A 22,112-nucleotide genomic window follows, 5' to 3' on the forward strand; every position below is an offset into this window, starting at 1 on the left:
CACTGAGAGTGACCCCCAAAGGGTGGGCAGGGGCCCCTGAGAGGTGGGCTCTGAGGTGTCCACACGTGTCCAGGGACCTAGTGGCAGTGCCCTGGCTCCTGGAGGAAGCTACAGAACCTTCCCCTCCACTGGGGTGTGTGCCCTTTATTCTGGGTTGACCACTCGGGCCACAGCAGATGGCTGTGATGGCCCTGAGCGCCCCCTCCCCCATCCTGCCTATCAGGGACTGATGCTGCCTCATGTTGGGGAAAGGGCTGAGTCTGGGGCTCCCCAGCCCTAATTAGGGCTGCCTGGGAGGCTGTCTCCCGTTTTGCCTCAAGATCCCAGGCTAGGAGGTACTGGTGTCTGCTGCCTGGTGGCTCAACCCCTGCCTCCTGTGCCCTGGGTTCACCCCCAGCTTTGCCTACGGCCTCTCCTCCTCAGCAGGACTCTGAGATTGGCCCCCTTGGACCTTTGCTGTGAAAGAGATTTTCATGGCTTGTGTTCTAGGCGCTTACATGTCATTCACGATTTCACCTGGTCCTCCCTATTCCCTTCCCGGGGGCTCCAGGATCGCTCCCACTTATAGAGAGAAGTGGGGCTCAGGGAGGGACCCTCAGCAGGGTCTCTGCCAGCTTTCAGCAGGGAAAGGGAGAGCTGGCCCCAGAGCACGTGCACGTTTCTACCCCGTCAGGGACAATGCAGCCACCCCTCAGCCCCAAGCCCAGGGGACAGCTTGGAGGTGGCTCTGGTGGGACTGGGCTCCTGAAGCCGCTGCTTTAACACCAACCAGCTGTGTGGTTTTACCTCTCCTAGCCTCACGTCCACCTCTGTAACAAGGGGGTGCAATATTCACCTCCTGGAGTGCCTTAAAGTTGCCTTAGTGATGACTGCTTGCTCAGGAGCCTTTGGCAGCTTGCAAGCATCTCCCCTCCTGTCAGTTTTCTGTTGCCCTGTGAGGCGGGGCGGGAGGGGTTGGGGTCCTCATCACTCTCATTTTACAGATGAGGAAACTGGGGTGCAGGGAGGTTCAGGACAGGCATCCTAATGACAGTCCTAAGGCTGTGTTAGTGTTCCATGGATCACCTTCACCACCATATCCATGTTACAGGTGACTCAGAGCAGAGAAGCGGCTTTCCTATGCTAGCCATCTCTCCAAGGTCAGTGCAGATCTGGTACCTCTGCCTCTCATAGAAAAGGGCCAGTGACTCACTCCGGGGTTTAAAGGGAAAAGCCCTTGATGCTCTATTGTAAAATTCTTTCTACTGGATTAAGAAACAAAACAGGAGTTCCCTTGTGGTGCAGTGGGTTAAGGGTCAGATATTGTCATTGTGGTGGCTCGAGTTGCTGCTATGGCTCAGGTTTGATCCCTGGCCTGGCCTGGGAACTTCCACATGTTGTGGGCTTGGCCAAAAAAAAAAAAAAAAAAAAGAAAGAAAAAAGAATAAAAAAGTCTCTTTAGAGCCAATAGGAATGAATGACAACAATTTTTATTTTTAAAAATAATGCAACTAACTGGGCTAAAGGGCACCCAGGGACTCTGCTTCAATAGTTGGTGTTAGCTGGCACAAAGGGGCCTTTATTTGCATTGCATATTATCATATGCAATAGCCCGCATGTGCCCACTAACCAAGCTAGCAATTTCCTCTTTCATTTCCATGGTGACTACGTGGCCAGAAAAATAATCAACAATGCATATGTTCGAGGAAGGGAGCTGTGTTATGGGGGTGCTTTGGTGCCGATGGCCTGGTTTCTCAGAAGCAAGGGAGTCATCCGGGAGCACTTCTCAGCCAATAGGTGCTGGCCTGGCCTTGGAACTGTGGTGGGACCTGGAACATGGGCTGGGTTTCAGGGGAGCTGGGATGGGGGACAGGACCCAAAATGGGGAACCCAGAGGCCCTTCTGCATCAGATGCCAGAAGCAGCTGTGCCACAGGGGTCTGTCCTCTCTTTGCACTGTAGGGGTCATGGTGTGGAAAACATGGATGTGGAGGGTCCATGGCCCGATAAGCCAGCTTTGGGGAGACAGACCACTAACTAGGAGGCCTGGGAGATGTCCCTTTTCTTCCCTGTGCCTCCATTTCTTCCTCTGTGAAAGGCGACAACTTCAACCAAGGTCATGCTTATGAAAAGCACTGCAAAGTGCACCGTAAATGTCCAGAGTTAAGAGCGATGGATGGTTAATCATGATGATGAGTGATGAGGTCACTAGCAATATATTAACAAATGCAAAAGAAATAGTAAAATAAAAAGGCAATCATCATGCCTCCAAGATGAAGGGGACAAAACTACCTTTCAGTTGGGAGGGGCTTGGGGGAGCAGGGTAGGGGGGAACCTGTCACCTGAGTGTTTTCCACATCCAGGTCATCCTGAATTGGCTCAGATGAAGGAAGTGAAAGGAACAGTTAATTCTCTCACTCACCAAGAGTCAGCATAGCATCCTTCAGCTCAGTGCCTGGAACTGGAGAGCACATTAGAACACAGATTCACTAGGTCTGGGGTGGGGCCTGTGATTCTGACGTTTCTAACAGGCTCCTGGGAGATGCTCAGGCTTCTGGTCCTCCAGTGGCATTTTGAGTAGCAACAGCTTAGAGCACTGCTTCTGAAAGCATATTTTGGGGGGCCTACCCATCCCACGACATTCAGCCAGGAAAGGTCCTGCAGCCAAATCAGCCTGGGAAGCGCTTCGTGGCTTTGTCACTCGCCACCTCACATGGGCACAGTCCAGGCTCTCTCTCTGCACCGAGGAAGAAACCAATGCTACCCAGAGGTCTTAGACATCTTTGACCACAGGATCCTTTCTTTGGGAGGAAAAGTTCTTAACATCCTTGTGAAGTTATATGAGACAGCAGGAAGCGGGGCACACGCTTTAAAGCCAGGCAGCTCTGGGTTTAAATTTCAGCTTTGCTACTTTCTGGCTCTGTGACCTAGTGTCTTGATCTCCTGGAGCCTCCATTTCCTCATCTTTAAAGCGGGGACAATGAACCCTGAATCACAGGGTTGTTGTGAGCAGTAAGGGAGATTCTTGCAAAGTGCCCGGCCACGGTAGGTGGTTAAGAAATGTCAGTTCCCAATCTTCTCCTGCGGTTTTTCTTGGGATATTTGGTGTTTTCCACTACAGTAAGAAGTGAGGCTGTCCTTTACTGGGCCCTACCAGTCTGGATGAGGTCTGTATGTTCCCTGAGCCCAGCAAGCTCATGGTCCTGGGGAAAATAGGGCGCCACTTCCTGTTTCCTCCCCACCCACCACGTGGATTTGCCTACATTGGTTTGGTTCTCCCTGTTATCTCTCGCTGCCCCTCCCTCACACATGGCACCGCCCACACCCCAAGCTGTCCTCCTTTCTCCTCCTGTGCCTGAAATAGACCCACACCCGAATTAGCCCTTCTTGGCAAGGCGCTGCTCGCAGGGGAGTCTTCTCCAGCCCCTGACATCTACTAGGGGCTTCCATCCTTGGTCATTTTGAGTCCAGCCAGAGGTCTGGGGCAGGGGATGGGAGCATGATGTGAGACCAGAAATCCAGGTGTTATGGGAGTGGAGAGGAGTAAATGATACATAATGGATGAGGAACCTGCAGCCCAGTGCCCGGGATGTGCGGCGCTGGAAAAAAAGCGTTCCCTTCTCTTCAATCGGGCGGTGGTTTCCTGACCAAGCCCTAAGAGCTCTTGGCAGTTCAGGAGAAGACTGGCTTACTTTATGTTACCTAATTTGGGGATGGGGACATATCTGAGTCCCTCTGAAGATGGGAGGGTACAGAGATAAGAAATCTTTTAAGGGCTTGGAGGCAAATGGATGGGATTCCTTCCCACCTATGTATAAGGAATTTAAGAGGCAGACCCAAGGTACAGTGGCAGCCCCCTGCACCCACCCCCCACCCCCGAAGGGGCCAGTAAGAATGCAGAGACTCAGCACAGGCAACAGCAAGAAATACCAGTCCACGGGACAGAACTAGGCCCGAGCCCAAGTGCTCCGTGACAGAGAAGAGGAAGAATGTCTACCAGTGGCTCAGCCATGCTAAGGGGTGGGCCCCAGGAGCTGAACCCTGACCTGGGTCCCCCTGCCTTGAGGGAATCATCCAGTCGAGGACCAGAGCCTTCCTGGGGGACCCAGAGGCCTGCTGCAGCCCAAGTCCTGACCCTGGGCCTTCTTCCCAAAGCCGGGGCCAGGAAAGTACTTAGGAGAGGGCCACACCGGGTGGGACACTGCTTCTTAAGGGCCAGATCTGAAGCCAAGGTCACGTCCCTCTTCTAGGCTCCACCAGGGGTCAAGGGCCCAACAGGAGCCATTGCCAATGGGGCAGCCCCAGTGGAAGTGGGGCTGTGTGGCCGGCGGTGGCATCTCCTCTAAGCATCTGCTCCATGTGAACTGACTGTCCCAGAGCTGCCCATGCATGTCCAAGGTCTGTGCAGCCCAGAACAGGGAGAGGCAAGCCCAGAGTTGGGGGTGGGGAGACGAAAGCTCGCTGTGGGAGACGTACCATTGACTAGGCTGGTATTTGCACTATCTGCAGCATTTGAACCTGCCGCACCATCAGCCGCTGCGGGGGTGGGAGGGATGGAAAATGCATGTGTCACAATGGAGAAAAGCAACAATGCAGAACAGCAACAACAATAGACATGAACCAACGGGTGGGAAGTGACGTGACTACATTCTTAAAAAAAAAAAATCTCTGTTGGAAATCAAGAAACTCAAATTTGGGTGTGTGTGTGTGTTGGGGGGGTGAAATGTGCCCAGAGAGATGCCACAGAAGTCGGGGGGGGGTGGAACTCAGATGGGGAGGTCTTTGAAATAAAACATGGGGGATGAGCGATGTGGTTAGGTGGGATGGCACTATTGGTTGGTGGTGAGATCTGGACCAAGGCACCCTGGTGACCCAACTGATTGGGCAGGTCCCTGTTGGAGAAGGTTCTATGAGGACAGGGCGGTCTGGCTGCTCATCAGAGCCACAGAGGCTCACAGCCAGGAGTCAATTCAAAATATTCAACAAGTGGTGCAGTGAGGGCACCAGCCTTTTTGTACGGGTGTCGGCTATGACCATTGCTGTGTCCCGGAAGAACATCTGTCCAAGCTGGTCCACGGCCAGCTCCTAACTTCCCTAATCAGCACTCAAAGGATTGCCTTGGTGACCCCCATATGAGATGCCCCCCATTTCAAAGGTGACATCAACCATGTTGCATTTTGTGCATGAGATAGAGGAGGTACTAGTGTGTTTTCCTCAATTTAGAAATTAAAAACAATGTGAGATGATCAAATTCACTCTTGTTGTTCTTCCTTGGGGTGGGGAAATGGGTTCTGTGGGAGGGAGAGGGGAAAGACTACTGGGTGAGTTGGCCATGCTGAATGGTGGGGGGATGCCGGGACTGGCTCTGTGGGTGGGGGTGGGGAGCAGGGCCATGGCATCCCTCCGTGGTTAGTGGGCACTGAACTCTGGTTATCAGAGCTGAGTGTGTGTGGAGCTGGTGATGGTGCCATCTGCACTGCAAGTGTTGGAAGGGCGAATGGCTTGTCTCGTGGAGCTGGCGGCACAAGGGGGCACAGCAGAGGTCTGGTGGGGCAGAGCCTCCAGCAGCCTGGTACACCCTCCAACTGCGTGCTGGCGGGTCTAGGGGTAGGGTTCAGGGGTCAATGGCTGCTATTTCTAAAAGCCCCATCTACCCTGAGGGGTGTCTTACTGTACCTGGTAGCTGAAGGCCATCCCCCTTCTTCACACCTGTGTGATGATTTTTGAGACATGTTAATGATGGAGAAGCACATACAGCCTCTTCTGCGCGCACACACAAACACACACACACACACACACACACACACACACACACACACACACTGGCACACCTGGGGTCATCCTGCAATTGGGAGCCTTGGTTGGCAGACTTGAAGCAATGTTCTTGGTGGAGGTGATGGGATGGAAGTGCTGAGGGGGTCCAGCCCCAGCTGTGCTTCTCCTAGGACTTGAGAGGCTGGGTAGCCCCCCCATCTTCCTCTGCCACGTGCCCGCCACATCCCACCTCTTCCCTCAACACTGATGTCCCCATCTTGTTGGGGTGCAGGTAAATATTCAGCAAGGTACCCTCACCTGTGCTTTGGGGCAGAAGAGCTCTGTTTTCTTGCTGACATTTTCAAAAACACTGGCCTACCCCTGGGTGCTTCTGGCTCTCATCCAGGCCCCAGTGAGGACCAGGAAGTGGGCAGAGTTGCTGCAGCTGGCCAAACTGCCTACATCTGGGGCCACAGCTGGCCACAGCTTCTGCATCGCTGCATAGATGCTGTCCTGACATGCTTGGGGCCTCTTGGCCAAGATTCTGTCCTAAGTTTCAAGCTCAGCTCTCCCAAATCAGAGCTGTTGCCATTGTGCCTGCTGGTGGGGCAGCATAATCTTACAAGGACCCCACTCAGAAATGGGTTTTGCCCCCAGGAACAAACAACCTTTGATTGTGACTCAGGTTCAGTGTCTGATTGACCTCTGAGAGCTGGAGGTAGCCCTGCTGACCCCAAAATGGAATGAGGGGCCGTCTACTATCTCACCTTCCTCCCCTGGACTCCGGAAGGTCTGGGTGTTGGGAACCCTCCTCTGGAGCTTGGGGAAGCAGATAAAAGACTGAAGATGTGAGAGGGGTGCTGTGCCCAAGACTAGGTTTACGTGTTGAGTGAGAGTTGGCTATGTGGGGCCAGAGGCTGGGTTTGGTTTGTTGGGATTGGAGCCCCTGCCTTGTGACCATCCCTCTTCTGCTCTGAGAGGCACTTGTAGCCCAAGTTGCCAGCCTGCTGCACCAAGGGGAGCCCAGGGAGTGAGGAATCTTGTTTCCAGGGGGAGGAAGAGCCAACATTCAGGTGAGGTGGCAGCTCTGGGGGCATCAGAGAGAGGCTCCCAGCAGTTGACCTGGAGACATGCATTTGTCCACCTTCCTCAGAAACTCTTCTATCTGTCTCTGAGGAGAGTCTATGCTGGGTGAGTGGGCAGCTTGGCTTAATGGAGTTGAAAATAGTGGAGCAATACACCCAGGTAGGGAAGTGAACTCTATATCAGAGTGATGATGGGATCAGGTCACACTTGAGGCTGGAGGGTTAGAAAAGGCTAAGCACCCTTGGCCTGGCCTCGGGGAAGGCCAGGGCCCCCCATGACATGATTGGACAAGACAGAGACTGGGACAAGACCCTGGAGATGGGACAGACAGAGCCTCCTGGCCCAAGTAGGTCCTTGAGGATGCAGGAGGTGGCAGCTGGCACAGGGTATGGACATAAAAGGCACTCAATAACTATCTTGTTAAGTGAATGAATCAACAACAACAAAAAAATGTGGCCTTAAGAGCTCCTCTCCTGGTCTGCAAGGGGGTTGGGCTTACCTTTCTTGTCTTTCTTCTCTTCCTCCTCACCACCAGCCCCCAGAAGGGTGAAGATAATGCCAGTCTGAGAGTTCACACCCACAGCAGTCACCACCATCCGTCCAGAACCCTCCATCACGTGGGTCCCTGGGAAAAGGGGATGAAAGCCAAGTTACCATTGCATGGCCCCAACCCCCTCCCCCAAGGAGTGGAAGGGATTTGGTCCTGGTCAGCTCCTTGCAAGTTGCCTGCTAAGGTCCTTGGGGGCACTTCCTATGGTTAAGGTTCAAAATACATATGTGTGGTGGGTCCTTTAAAGATAATTTCCCCTTGGGACAGTGCTGTGATGGGACTGGGGCTCAAAGATGCTTATACCTTAGTTCTTAGGCTCCAGACAGCTTAGGGGCCTACTTTCTCCTGGAGAGTCCCTTCTCCTTCTTTCTGTCCCCACTCCTCATCCAGCCATACAGGCTGAGCAGGAACCCCTCTCTTCTTTTCTTATTGATATGTCTAGAACCAGATCTCATTCTGCTTAATTTTGCAACCAGCTAAGCCCTAGACAGGACTGCTTAAAATGGGGACCACCCTTCCCAAAGATCTGGGGGAAGAATTCAGGGCTCTGTGAGCAGGGATAAGAAAACAATGACATCTTTATTTCCACATACATTGAACTGAAATTTAGCATTTCCTCCCATTTAGAAAACCAACAACAAAATCCAGAAGTGTCAAGGGTGTCCATGACACCATTACATATGTTAGAAAAGTCACAGGTTTTTTTTATATCACTCTGTGGCTCTTACAGATGCTATTAGCCTTATCCTTATATTTATTTTTTAATGTACTTACTACACTGACTGCTGAGTCTTGCTATTCAGTGTGCTAATAAAGAAGCACATATGTTCCTATGTGACATTAACTTTTTATTACTTGACCTATTTCTATATCATTGGCTGCCTTTGTGATCCATTGTATTTTATTTTATGTATTTCCAAGCTTTATTTTGAATGGGGGGGGGCACATGATGACCCCAGACCTCCCCAGGGGGCCCATAGTATAAGAAAAATTAAGAATTCTTTTCCTAGAACTTTAAATTTTTCAAACTGGGTTCTAAAATGTCCGAGAATTCTTTTGAGGGCAGTGGAGCAGGGGGGCACCATGGGGGGTCAGGGGAGGGCTTTGGTCAGAGTAGCTCCATTTTTACTCATCTTTGGGGCATCTGTGTCACCTTTTGTTTGACAGGCAGTTCTTACTGCTGGTGTAAGGCAGGCCCCTCCACTGTGCAGGTCAGGGGACAACTTGTCCAAGACCACTTCAGTGAGGATGAAACTTGAAGGTCCACCCACTGAGCCATGGAATGGATGGGATTTATTCAGCCTTCAAAGGGAAGGTAGTTCTGACCCCTGAGACCACATGCATGAGCCTTGGGGACATTATGCAAAGTGAAATAAGCCGGTCACAAAAAGACCCATTCTGTGTGATTCCATTTACATGAGGTCTCCAGAGCAGTCAGACTTAGAAAGAGAGAATGGTGGGGGCAGTGGCCTGGGGAGTGGAGGAGGGGGAGTTAGTGATTACTGGGAACAGAGTCTCAGTTGTGCAAGATGAAAAGAGTTCTGGAGATGGATGCTGGTGATGGTTGCATAACATTATGAATGTACTTAATGTATGGAATTGTTCCCTGAAAAACAGTGAAAATGGTCAATTTTATGCTATGTATATTTTACCATGATAACAACAACAAAAAAGGGAAACCTGCTAAAGCTGTGACCTCCCTGAGGAAACAAGGTGAGCCCAGGGGGCTTCGGCTGGGACCCCGCCCAGGAAATGGGCAGCAGCCACAACAGCCTAGTTCTGACAGCAGGAGATGTGGCACCCAGGGCCCTTAATCCTCAGGCTGGTCCTAGAGACACATGGCCACTGTGTCCTGCCCAGCAGCTTCCACAGTACAGTGGCCATGGCCACTGACCCCTGATACGACACCGCTGGTGACTTGCTTCTTGAACTCCTGCTGTTAAGAGATTTTTCTTCTTTCCCCTGAAGATTGATGGCCATTTTTTCCTGTTTTCAGGCTCACTTGTCGCTAAGGACCTTCTTGTCTTCCAGTTTGCTTTAGATTTGAAGTCTAGGTGGACAAACTCATTAGAATTGTATCTAAAATAAGAGTCAGGAGGTTCTGAGTCAGGGCTCGAGGCACATTCCTTAAAGCAAGGAATCTATTTTCACTTTTCAAGAGGTTTCACCCAGCCCTTCCCTTTCTTCTAGGAGCTGAGAGATAGCTTGAGATTGTGTGTGTGTGTGTGTGTGTGTGTGTGTGTGTGTGTGTGTGTGTGTGTATGCGCCTGTGTGTGTGTCTGTGTTTGTGTGTGTGCACGTGTGGTGTTCCAGCTTCTTGGCCTCCAGAATCTCGGGATCTTAAAGTGCTTTCCAGATGGATGGATTCCCTCTGCTAAGTTCCTCTGGGGCAGTAAAGGTTGGTCTGTCCATCCATGATGCATAAACCAAGTCATGAAGGCTCCCAGAACAGGGCATGGAGCTGGCGAGTGCACTGGACCCCAGGCTCTCAGGTGGCGAGCTCTGCAGCCGGCTCCTTGTCAACTCCTAGGGTCTTTTGGCTCTGGGCAGGGAGCAGTGGGTCTTACGGAATGAGCTTGGACACTAAGTACAGGCCAAGCAGCCCAGGCCTGGTGTCTTACCATCACAGGCAGACCCTAGAGCCCACCGACCCCAATATGGGTGCAAATAGCAAGAACCTGGGTCCAATCATGGGACTCCAGGAACTATAATAACCTGCTAACAAAATACTCTCTTGTGCACTGGCTCAGCTTGTGAAATACCAGCAATATTAGATGGAGGAGGAAACCGAGGCCCAGAGAGGTCTCGTGTGGGTGAGGGTGGGGTCACTAAGGTCTTTCAAAGCAACGGGGGAACACACTTCCCAGGGTGTAGACAGCAGTGACAGTAACCAGTGCTGCCTTCTGTAGGACACCCACACTGTGCCAGGCACCACGCTGAGCTCTTCCTGTGCAGTCACCTCATTAACCCTCACTCTGGCCCTCGGCTTATGGAGGAGGAGCTGGGGCTCTGGGAGAAGTGGCTTGCCCAGGGTCGCCAGCAGGGGAGGGACAGAGCCCTTCTCGGCTCTTGTCCAAGAAACAAGGCTTCACACTCTGGTCTCAAACATAATCGTGACAAAGTTTGCTCTGTCTGGGCGGGATGGAAAAAGACACAGGGGGCCAATTTCCACCCAAGATAATCAGACCCCAAATCACCTTCTCATCTAATCACTCCCATCTCAGCAGGGAGCTGGCGGCTCTGCGCTGGGAGGCAGGGAGGTGGGAGGAAGGAGGAGGAGGCAGCCAGGGAGGTGGCCTCTGGCCACACCACAGGACAGGGACATGGGGTGAAGGCTCAGCAGACCTCCCACCCAGCCTTGATGAGTCCTGGAGGGGGCAGGGGGCCTCCAGCCCCAGCACGAGATGTGCCAGAGGAGCTGGGGTATCAGACTCCCACTTTGTCCTCCCTCCCTCTGTGCCCCAGCAGCACCTCCATCCGCCAGCTCAGACACCTGCCATAGCTCCCTAAAGTCCAAAGGCCTTGGGCAGCACCCCCTGAATCAGACTGTAATCTGCTTCTCCCTTGACAACAGATGCCCGCCCTATGCCCTCCACCCTGGGAGCCGCAAAGCTCACTGGGCCTTTCTGCCAATCCCCCTCCCAGCCCCACTCCCACCTTTGCTCACAGTTGTCACTACCTGAATGTCCTTCCCCCATCTCTGGTCCCAAATCTTCTCAAGGCTCAGGACAAACGACCTTCCTCTTGGGTGACTTCCCTGATCCCCACTTAACCTCTGTCCTCTGAACCAACCCCTGTGGCTTCCCCTGGGGGGTGCCTGTAGGCCTGACTTCCCCACTAGATGGTGAGCCCCTGAGGGCAGGTTCTGCACCAGGATCTTCTCCCATCAAGGCCTGGCTTGCAGCTGGAATCCAGCACTGTTGCCACTGTTACCTCCTCTTCTGTATTTGCCATGGGGACCTGTGTTACATTTATAATGGAGAATCCACATGCCCTCCGTAAGCCATCTTTATGGTTTTACTCAGGGTCAAATTCATCCAGGCCAGCCCTCCTCTGCACACCTCACTGGGCTGTCTGTCTGTCTCCCTGCCAGGACCTCAGAGGCAGGCCAAGTGGACCGGGTCACCCCCTGGGCTGTCACACCCCAGCTCTAGGGGCCCCCACAGAGGGCAATGCTTAACCCCAAGGCCTGCAGCTCTAGCGGTGGAATCAGAGGCCTACAAGCTACGGGTCTTCAGGTACAGAGAGAAGTGAGAATGTTTTGGGGATGGGGTTCCTGGCTGGGCCTTGCACCAGACCCCCATGTCCACGGTCCTTTTGACACCATCCTTAGCCCTCACCTCCCCTAAGGCCCTGTGGAGCCCCTCGGAATATACAGCATGGAGAGGGCCCTGGGCTGAGGAGGAGAGGACCTGGGGAGCAGCCTGCTGTCTGCTTCCAATGTGCTGTGTGATCTGAGGCCAGCACCCCCCTCTCTGGACCTGTTTCATCCTCTGTAAAATGGGGAGGTCTGGCTTAGGTCGTGACCTCTCAGCAATGAGAGTCTGGGCACCCCAGGTCTCGGGCAACAGAGGCCACTCCTAGGAGGGTTGGGGTGGGGTAGCCTCCATTAAAACTCTCAGGGAGCTTGGATGGGCCAGCAGGGGCCTAAGCAGGCAGGCTGGCCATGGGCCACTCCCTGCCTGGCCATGCTAGCTCATTCAATGGACAGGTGAGGGGAAGTCCAGCTCTGTGCCGGGCTCTGGGCCCAAGGGGCCCCTGGTGGTTCCAGGGGTTCACAGTCTAGCTGGGATCTGGGGTTAAAGGACAGGCACACAAATCAGCAACGCCATGAGACTACAGAGACCCAGGGGCACCTGGCCAGTGAGGGAGGTGGGCGCATAGTCCAGGTGAAGGTGGGAGGTGGGAAGAGCAACGGCCGAGGATTAGCCTGCTAAAGCTCCATCAGGAGGGGCGGGGGCAGAGGGCTGCAGGGTTGGGTCTCTGCCGGCAGTTCGGTAGGGGCCACTGGAAGCATTTTGGGAGGAGGGAAGAAGAGAATTAATATTTATGGAGGCTCCCTAGGTGCCCCATAATATCCGAGCTGTTCTTTCCACTTGGCGGCCACAATCCCTGGGTCAGGTCATGGCCACCACCTGCATTTCACAGATGGGCAGCAGGGAGGTCATCTCCATGTTCAGCCTTGGAGGGGCCTGCGGGGGGGTGGTGGCGGGTGGTTCCTTTCTCTCCCCCTTGCCAGGATGGTTAGGTACAAAGTCAGAGGCAGAGCTGTTGGGAACATAGCCCTGAGGAGTGAGGTGGAGGCAGGAGAGCCGTGGGGGAGCTGTCAGCATCCAGCTTCCCACATCCATCTATCTGTCTGTCCATCTATCCATCAGCCAGCCAGCCAGCCATCCACCTGTGAGCCAGAAAGGAGGTCGGGCCCAGGAACACTATGACGGCTGTCCTGCCCCACCTGAACCTTCATCCTGTCCCTCTGGAGGCAAGCTCTGTGGCCTTTGACCTGGCAGCAGGGAGTGGGTCAGAACTTTCCCAACTATAGGCTCAAAGCCCATCTCTGTCTCAGACTTGCTCCAGGCCTGGTCCAGATGACATCTCTTATACAATGGCAAATGGGATGCTTTGGTGTCAGAGCTAGGGGGGCTTAGTTTTACAAAATCCAGCTTCTGAACCCAGAGAGGGCAAAGAGCTGGCTGAGGTTGCATAGCACAGAGGCCCAGGGCTTGAACCCAGGGCTCCTTACTCTCTTGCTTTGGACTTGTCAACCCTTCCTTTGGACGCGGAGAGGGGCAGGGTCGTACCTTCTAACAGGTCTTTTCCTAGGGGTAGAGACCAAGAGGGATGGAGGCCACCTCGGGGATTATCATCTGCCTCCAGCACAAGCACCAAGCAAAGCCAATGAAGTTTCCAGCCCAGACGCAGTCCTGTCATCATTATTGTTATCAACGCAGTCAATAACAGTAACAATGCACGCTCACAGAGCGCTAGACAGTCAGTTAAGCGTTTCAGCACCCGTGAGCCCGTCCCCCTCACAACAGCCCTGTGAGGTAGGTCTTGGCACAGGCATAACCCCAAGCCCCTCCGCCCACCTGTGGCCTCTCTGGCTCAGAGAGGTTGAGCGATGGCCCAGGGTCACACAGCTGTGAGCGGTGGAGCCGGGACTTGAACCCGTGCTCTATCCACTACACCCCGCTGCCTCTCGTGGAGAAGAGGCAGGGTAGTGTAATGGAGAGAGCGCGGGCCGAGTGGCAGACCGGGCCCTCCTGCAGTCACGGTGTCCTCCTAGGCTCCCCGGTGGCAACAGCAGTGGTGGCAGGTCCGGCTCCCCATGCCTGGCCTTCCGGTTGGCGGGCAGGGTGGGCAGCAGGCCCTAGAGGGTTCGTCGATGTCCTGGGTGAGCTCACGCTGTTCGTGCCCTGGTTCCGGGGGTGATGGAGAAGTGGGGGGTCCTAGGGTGGCCTGTTGGAGCCAGGCCCTGCTGTTCTTGAGGACGGCCCCTCCCTGGCCTGCTGACCCTGTCCCTTCCATGGCCACACTGATGGTGCCTTGTTCTTGGTTTCCCACGGAATTCACTTTAAGATGCTTCAAATAGGCCATGCTGCTGAGCAGTAGTCTCAGGGGCCTCAGAGCCAAGCTGGCATGGGGGGCGGGGGCAGTAGGGGAGTGGGAGGCAGGAGTGCTGGAGCCTCATTCTGGTCCTGCACTCTGTGGGGCCTTACACGCCTGCTCAGGGCCTCGTTTCCCCAGCTGCAAATTGAGACAAGACCAGGGTTGTCTAGGGATCTGTGAGTCTCCAGACAGGGTGTAGAGTGACAGGTCTGGGCCTTTATTTGCATAAGAGGGATCATTGCTTTCACCAGACCCTCATGGGGGCTCATAACCTAGGAGTGTTAAAAACCACTGGCCTTCCAGGAAAGGCAAAGGAAGCTGAGAAGCTGCTGGGTTAAAGGAGGTTGAAGAGGCAGGACATCTAAATGCCACCCAGCACCCTGCATTGGGTCCCAGCCTGGAGGGCGCCGGGTGGGAAGAGGATGGCATGCTGGGTAACAGCACGGCATCCATGCCGAGTTTCCCGACTGTATCGCTGTGCTGTGGTCACGCGCCAGACACACCTGACATAGGCAGGGGCACAGGGCGGTAATGCATCTAATGAGGAGGGGAGAGAGGCTCCTGAGAGCCAAGGCAGCATGACAGCAAGAGCAGCTGAATCAGAGGGGAGGGTACTCAAGCGTTCCCCATACAGTGCTTACGACTTTTCTGAAAGTTTGAAATTATTCTTCAGATACAAAATTAAGAAAAAAATTGCCTAAGGTCAGAGTTGGTGCTCCAGGGTCCACCATATGTTGTCTGACCCACACTGGCTTTTAAAAAGTTGGAATTTCTTGCTAACATCTTAAACATGGCAAGATTGAAGGCGAAGATCTGAATTTCTAGCTCCTCTTGCAGAGTGGCCATCTCAGCCACAGTGGTGGCAGGTCCACAGACAGCAGTGGAAGCCAGGCGGTGCTTGATTTGGTGCCCAAGCTTCCCTGCCCTGCCCCGTGGATGTGGGGCCTGTGGTTCCTGCACTTTTCTACTCTGCCTGGGCTGAAGACACCATAGACACAGGCCTGTGTCCGTCTGTCTGTCCTGGGGGTCGTGCTCCAGGTCTTTAGGATTTCCTTTGTGCCCTGAGCCCTGGAAACATGTGAATCTTTCCAAAGGCTGGTCTGCCCCCATTTGTCAGATGGGAGACTGAGGTCCTGAGGGGCAGGGGTCACAGTGGGAACCGATGCAGGGCTGGAACCTGGAGGTTCTGCCTCCAAAAGTTGTGTTTGTTCCACACCACATGGCACCTCACACTCGTACCATTGGCAAAGGACCGTCATATCCATGTTGGCATGTGGTCCCCACAACAGCCCTGTGGGGTAGGCCAGGGGACGGGCCCTCCACCAGCTCCCCCATTGCATAGACTCAGAGAGAAGGTACCTGTCCAGGGGCACAGGCTTGTGTGCCAGATGCAGTATAGGCACTTCTAAATTACCAGGAAGGCCCCACAGGTGCCCCCAGCCTGGTCCCTCTGTGCTCCCTGAGGGTCATGTGACAGGAAGGCCCAGCAAGACCTCCAACACCTCAGGCCCTGAGGTGTCTGGTCATGTACAAAAACAAGTGTCCAAATGGCAGTTATGCAGATATCAGCTGGGGAGGGCAGCAATCAAGGGGACCATCTGGAGGAGGCAGGCTCCTGCAGCCTGAAGGTGGGAGGAGCTGGGTGGTGGAGAGATGGGGCCAGCTCAGAGGGGGAGAGGGACACACCCAAGATGAAGGAACTGGGAGGAAATGGACACTGACACATGATCTAGGGTTGCCTGCCCATTTCATCATTTCACAAGTGAGGAACTGGAGGCTCAGAAAGGGCAAGAAGCTGGTCCAGGGTCTCCCGGCGGAGGAAGGGCAGAGTTGGCATTTGAATTCAGACCTATTTCACTCCCAAATCCTGGCTCTATCCGAGGAACAGGGGAGGGAACCAGCCCATCAGGAGCATCCCTCTGCTGGCGCTGTGCTGGGTGGCAGCCTCACCTACATCACAGGACAGGACATTGTTGTTGTCCTCACAGGTGAACGGAGGCTCAGAGAAGTGAAGCAAGGTGCCTGAGGCCACATGGCGAGTTCATTCCAGAGCCCGCTCTGGCTCAGCACCCCCCAGCTCTGCTCCTTCTACAAAGCAGTGTGCCTCTCCCCTCTGGCAGACGGTGCCTGAGCCCTAACGTGTGCGGAGCCTGGGGTGGAGCTGGGCTGACCTCCCGAGAGCCTCAAGGTCAGGGTCCTGCCCCCTTGGACCTGTCTGGGTGGGAAGATGGGTGCAGAAGCACATGGGGTGTCTGTCCTCATGTCTGCCCATCTGCGTATGGCCAAGGATGGAAGGGGCCCTAAAAGGGAGACCTGTTAGGTCTGTCTGGGTGGTGGGACTGTAGATGGGTTTTGCTCTTTCTTTTACGTGAGATGGTTGCACAGAGCTAAAGGCAATCAGCCTGACGAGGCTGTGCCTGAGTGGGCTGAATGCAGTGTGATGTCACAGGCTAAGCGGGGTCCCAGGTGGTATGGGGGTGCTTGGCAAAGGGCAGGGGCACTTGGGGAAGACTTCGTGGAGGAGGTGGGGCCTGAGAAGATGGGCAGGAGTTAAATGTAAGATGAAGAAGGGAGAGGGCCATCTGGGAGGAGGGAACCGCCTCAATAGAGGCAGGGCAGAGGGAAGGAAACAAGGTGGGTCTGTAGCAGAGGGCAGGGGAGGATGGGAGCACTGAATGTCCATTCAGTGCTTGGGCCTACTCTGCAAAAGCCCCATCCTTAGCCTGTCCAGGCCCTGTTCACATACGCTCAGTGATGGGGAACTCACTACCACACAGGCAGCCTCTTTTGTTCTAGAAGGATTCTGTTACAGAATCTTTTGCTTTCTACTTAGATGGCTTCTCAAGGAGCCAACCATGCCCCCTTCTCACCTTCTTTTCCCCATGAGTTGGGCTAAGCCACTGCCCTCCTTCCCCACAGGCAACTGGGTTTCTGAAAGTCAGCAGTGCTGCTCATGGTCAGGTTTCATTTTCTGCAGTTTAGTTCACCCTGCACCCTAGCCATCTTTGTGGATCTTTCTTTCTTACTGCCACCCTTCCTTGGCTTTTGGTCTTTGTGAACTTAATGGGCACACTTTCCATATTGCAACAGGACATGAGGGCTGAAGGAAACCTTCCACCAGACTGCCTGCAGTCCAAGAGTCAGCGCAAATCGGCTGAAATACCCTGGCCTCTGTACACCCTTCTCCATCTTGCCCACAGACACATGGGAGAACTTGGCTCCTGTTTTCTGCCGTCCAGAGGCCCAGGGTCTATTCCATTTGCCCGGGCTTCCAGCCAGATGGACAGGTTGAGACCAGAGCAGCTGGTTTGACTTGAGCTGGCCAGCCGGCTCCCCAACCATCTCTGCCCTGTGGCTCTTTTCCAGGGTCTCTGCACCTGTGCCCACCTCCTTGCCTAGCTGGCAATGCTCTGGGTCAATGATGCTGATCATTTTCTCTCCCCAGCCTCCAGCCAGGGAACTAGCCCATCTCTCCTTCTCCAAAGTGTCTGGAAGAGTCGTCACTAATCTACTCAGTCCTAGCAACTCCCCTTGACTTCCGGATAACCCTCTGGCCACTTCTCCCAAGGATGCAAGGCTCTCTGACAGCCACTTCAGCCCAGAGGTCAGAACCAGGGTCACAGGGTGATGGCTCTGAGTTCCAAGAGGGCATTTGAGGCTGTCCATGATCACGTGGTCAGACAGACTCCTGGGCCTTGGCACTTACTGTCCCTCTGGCCTGGAATGCTCTTTTTTCTCATTGTTCTGGTTTTAGTTCAAATGCAACCTCCTCAGTCAGGCTTTTCCCTGAGCCACTAAGATTCCTATCCCCTTCCTCAGAGTCTTTGTCTCACTACAATGGTGTAATGTTTTCATCTAACTTATTGCTGTCTGAAATTATGGTACACATCTGCTCTTGCTTGTTCCTTGTTGCTCGTGCCAGGCTGAGATCTTCTCCCCCCCATTTTTTGGCTGCACCCATGGCACATGGAAGTTCCTGGGCCAGGGATCAAATCCTAGCTGCAGCTGTGGCAACACTGGATCTTAAACCCACTGCAACAAGCCAGGGATTGAACTGGTGCTGCTGTGGAGACAACGCCAGGTCATTAACCCACTGTGCCACAGCAGGGACTCCCAGACTGAGATCTTAAATATGTAAATGTGATCAGCTTACCATTTAAAACCACTCCAGAGAATCCGCATCACACTCAGAAAATGCACACACTCCTGACCCTGGTGCTCTAGGCCTGACATCTGACCGATCCATCTTGCTCAGGGTCCTGCCCCAGGACCTTTGCACTCGCTTTCCCCACTTCCTGGTATATTCTTCCCCTGGAAAGTTGCAAGACCAGCTGCTTCTCACCATTCACACCTCAGCCACACGTGCAACCACCTGCCTTCCATTGCCCTGCTTTATTTTTGTTATGTGTTTATTACCCTCTGGAACCTTTGCATTATCTGCACCACAAGCTCCTCATGGTTGGGGCCTCATCTGTCTTATTCACTATTGTGTCCCCAGCCCCCAGCCCAGTGCCTGCCACACAGTAGGTGTCTAAAATGATTGTCACCTGACTGATTTTTTTTTTTTTTTTGGTCTTTTTAGGGCTGCACCTGAGGCATATGGAAGTTCTCAGGTTAGGGATTGAATTGGAGCTGTAGCTGCTAGTCCACGCCACAGCCACAGCAATGTGGGATGTGAGCTGCATCTGTGACCTACACTACAGCTCACGGCAACGCCAGATCCTTAACCCACTGATTGAGGCCAGGATCGAACGTGCATCTTTATGTACACTAGTTGGGTTTGTTACCGCTGAGCCGATGGGAACTCCTCACCTGACGGATACTTTCTAGCCCCTAGAGAACAGGCTTCAGTGTGTGACTTTTCAGAAAACCAGCTCATTAGAAGGTAGACTTCACGGGGGCAGGAACTCGTCAGTCTTATTCCCTGTACCAGTCCCGGGACCCAGAGCAGTGCCAAGTGCACAGTAAGCTCAATGCACGTTTGCTGGGAAAAGGGAGGGAGTTCTCATTTGGGGCCAAGCTGGCCAGAGATCTGGAGCCAATGCCTCTGAGACTCTCTAGCCTCATGAAGGGGACATGGAGCCCCCTGGGCAGGGACGCAGGGACTGGCAATGGGAGTGAGCCCACCGTCCGGCCGCAGCTCACCTGACAGCAGCATGGGGTCCTTGTCCACGGACTTGCGCACCTGGTCAGACTCCCCCGTCAGGGAGCTTTCATCGATCTTGAGGTCATTGCCCTGGATGAAAAGGCCGTCAGCAGGGAGGAGGTCACCTGGTGGGAGGAAGGGTGAGGGGGTCAATCAGCAGGGTTTCTGGTGGCTGGGGAGGCTGGAACATTCCTGCCAGGCATGACTACAAGGGCAGTTTCGCCTTTGGGAAGTGGCTGCCTACTAGAGCTCCTAGGGTGGAGGAACCAAGATGGTGCCCATCACAGGCCCACAGGCAGCTGAAGCCTGGGGCCGAGGTGGAACGCATGAGGCCTGGAGGCTAAGGCTGGGTCCCCAAATGATCCTAGCAAGAGTGGGTGTGCTTCCCCCGGTGCTGCGTGGATTTGGGGCCCAGTTTTCTCAATGAATCGTTCTTCTCTGGTCTTAATTGTGGTGTGGGGACATTCTTTTGGAAGAGACAAATCTATCTTGACTAAGCTGAGGAGACTTCCAAGACAGGCATATTATCAGAGGAAACCAAACCCCTACAGGGATGGGGGAGGAGAGGCCCTCCAATCTTTCTCCCACCTTCTGCCGCTACATACCTAGGACACATCTCCTCTAAACCCCACTTTCTCCATGGCAGTAACACAGGCCTAGAATGGCCACTCATCCATGTCCATTCCCTATAACATCTTCTCTAGCCCAGCAACCACCCATCAATAGCCAAATCAGAGGTGGGAAATGGATTTCCTCTCATCAACCCATTCTGAGTGTTCATGGTCCTTGGAGTGCCATGTTGAGGAGGCTTCTGAGGATGTATCTAGGCTTTGAGCTGAGATCGATTAGTAATGTCTGCTAAAGGTAGAAGTCTGGAGAATGGTGGTACCTATGCCATGTATTTGCCAATTCTGATTTAAATGGCTTCTGAAAGCTATTTAATCCTACCTCCAGAAAGGAGCCTTCCACCTCTCCGGGGAGCTCAGAAGACAACTTGGCTTGGGGTCAGCCTTCAGGGACCCACCCCCTGCCCTGGGCCAGCCTGTCTGGGTCTGCCTGTCCTGTCCCATCTCTGCCTGAATTCCAGCTCTAGCATCTGGCTCTGTAGTTGGGCTACTTACCATATTTGACCTGGGCGATGTCCCCAACCACGATCTCAGCCACAGGGATCTGGACCACCTGGCCAGCCCGGACCACGGTGAACTTCTGCTCCTGCTCAATGCGGCTCTGCAGGCCTCTGAACTGTTTCTCTTTGCTCCAGTCATTGAAGGCTGTGACCAGGACCACGCAGATGACCGAGAGGAGGATGGCAGCCCCCTCAATCCAGCCTGCCTCTGCCTCCCCTTCATCCTCTGCCCCGCCCTGGGCCGTGGCACATCCTGCAGAGAACAGAAGGAAGCAGGTGGGGTGGGTCAGCCAGGCAGAAGGGGCCTCACGACAATTAATAGGGCACGTGCTTTAGGGTCTAAAATGCAGCTTTGCTGGTGTCCTTTCCTTCCATTCTTCCAGTATGGGGTAGGTCTCTAGGCTGGGACAGGACCCTCTGCTCTGACTCTGCCCTCCAACAAGCTGGTCTGAATCCCACTGCTGCCCCTCTGTGGTCCTGGGTACGTCACTGCCCTCCCTGAACTTCAGTGTCCTCACCTGCAAAATGGTGATCACTGAGACCACCTTCCAGACTCAAGGACAGGGCTGTGCTTAGCACACAGGAGGTTCTTACTCAGCCTGGGTTGGATTTGAGCCCTGACCACACTGTGAGGACATGGACACAATAAGCCATTTGTCTGATATGCAGTGACCCTTCACCCTACACCCTTGCGCCCTTGACCCTCTGGGTCTGGGCCTCCACCTTGCTTGGGGCCTGCCAGGCTGACTAGGTGAAAAGAGAAAAGAAAAAGACACCATTTGATGCAAAGGCTTCAAACATGAAGGCAGGTCCTGCCCATGCAGTGCTGAGCCCTGGGGCCTTTCCAAGCCCCTTCACACACCCCGTGTCCTGCATCCTCACAAGGGTCTGGAGAGTGAGAGGTATTACCCCCATTAGAGATGAGGAAACTGAGGCCCAACAGGTGAGTGCTGCAGCCAGGACTAGCTGAGGCCCTTCCTTCCACTGGGTGGGGGTTGGGGGGTGGAAAATAGCCCTCTCCATGAGCAGTGACCATGAGCAGAGTCTGACCATCCACTCGAGTGGGACCCAGCCAGAGGCTGGGTCCTTTGCAAGGCCTGCTGTGTGCTAAACACTCACTTTAATCCTCAAGCCGGCTGAGAGAAGAAAAACAGTTCAGAGAGGGATAGCCATTCACCCAAGATCACACAGCAGATCTGGAGTTTGAATCTAGGCTTGGAATCTGACACCGGACCTGGACTGCTCACTGTCCCCCAAGCCCAGCGGTCCCTCTCCCACAGGCTGGCCTCATTGGGAAAGCAGAAAATTTTGCCAAAGACTCATGGCTGATTGTCTGGGAGTCTAATTCAGTCCCAAGAGAGAACAGCAGTTTCAAGAGACCCCAGCAGGACCCTCTGGGAAACCAGGGCTTGAAAGCAACATGACCAGAAGGCCAAGGGTATCCAGGAATGTTTTCTGGCTCCCAGCTCCTGGGAGGGTTAAGGCTCAGCTGGTGGGCCACACTCAGGACTGTACAGGCGGGTGGCATGGGTCACTAGAACACTGCACATCTTTAGCTGAACTAGCTGCTCCTTGTTGGTTAATAAACAACCACACCACCGTGTGGGGTTCTCGAGGCCACTATTCTTTTCTCTGGGAATTACAGGTTTTCCAATGATTTTAAACTGTTTACCTGGACCAGCCTTTGGTGGTGCTGGTAGTCATTATTGTGATGATAACTGACAGCGGGCCAGCCCTGGGTTCAAATCCAGCTGTGTGCCTGGAGCTAGCTACCTGACCACAGTGCCCCGGTGTTCTCATCTGTGGAAATGGGGTAATAACAGGTGCTCCCTCCTAGGTGGTTGAGAGGACCAGGGGAGAGCC

General features: G+C 53.9%; 1 protein-coding gene and 1 non-coding gene across 16 annotated transcripts in view; both read right to left on the reverse strand.

The window, feature by feature from the left end:
- Nucleotides 1–22,112, reverse strand: part of ATP2B2 (ATPase plasma membrane Ca2+ transporting 2) — a 370,618-nt gene that overhangs the window by 57,487 nt on the left and 291,019 nt on the right. For 9 of the 15 annotated variants that reach the window (XM_021069331.1, XM_021069324.1, XM_021069321.1 and 6 more), the window contains 5 exons: nt 20,245–20,502; nt 19,123–19,248; nt 7,318–7,443; nt 5,655–5,687; nt 4,455–4,514 (listed from right to left, as the gene is read on the reverse strand). In XM_021069331.1, the coding sequence (XP_020924990.1) occupies nt 4,455–4,514; nt 5,655–5,687; nt 7,318–7,443; nt 19,123–19,248; nt 20,245–20,502 (603 nt within the window). The remainder of the gene's footprint in view (nt 1–4,454; nt 4,515–5,654; nt 5,688–7,317; nt 7,444–19,122; nt 19,249–20,244; nt 20,503–22,112) is intronic. The other 6 variants (XM_021069335.1, XM_021069329.1, XM_021069330.1 and 3 more) reach the window with 1 other exon arrangement.
- MIR885 (microRNA 885) lies at nt 13,537–13,616 on the reverse strand. The gene has a single exon (NR_038543.1). It is a non-coding gene; the product is annotated as a microRNA 885 (primary transcript).

This window comes from Sus scrofa, chromosome 13, assembly GCF_000003025.6.
Source record: "Sus scrofa isolate TJ Tabasco breed Duroc chromosome 13, Sscrofa11.1, whole genome shotgun sequence".
NCBI lineage: Eukaryota > Metazoa > Chordata > Mammalia > Artiodactyla > Suidae > Sus > Sus scrofa.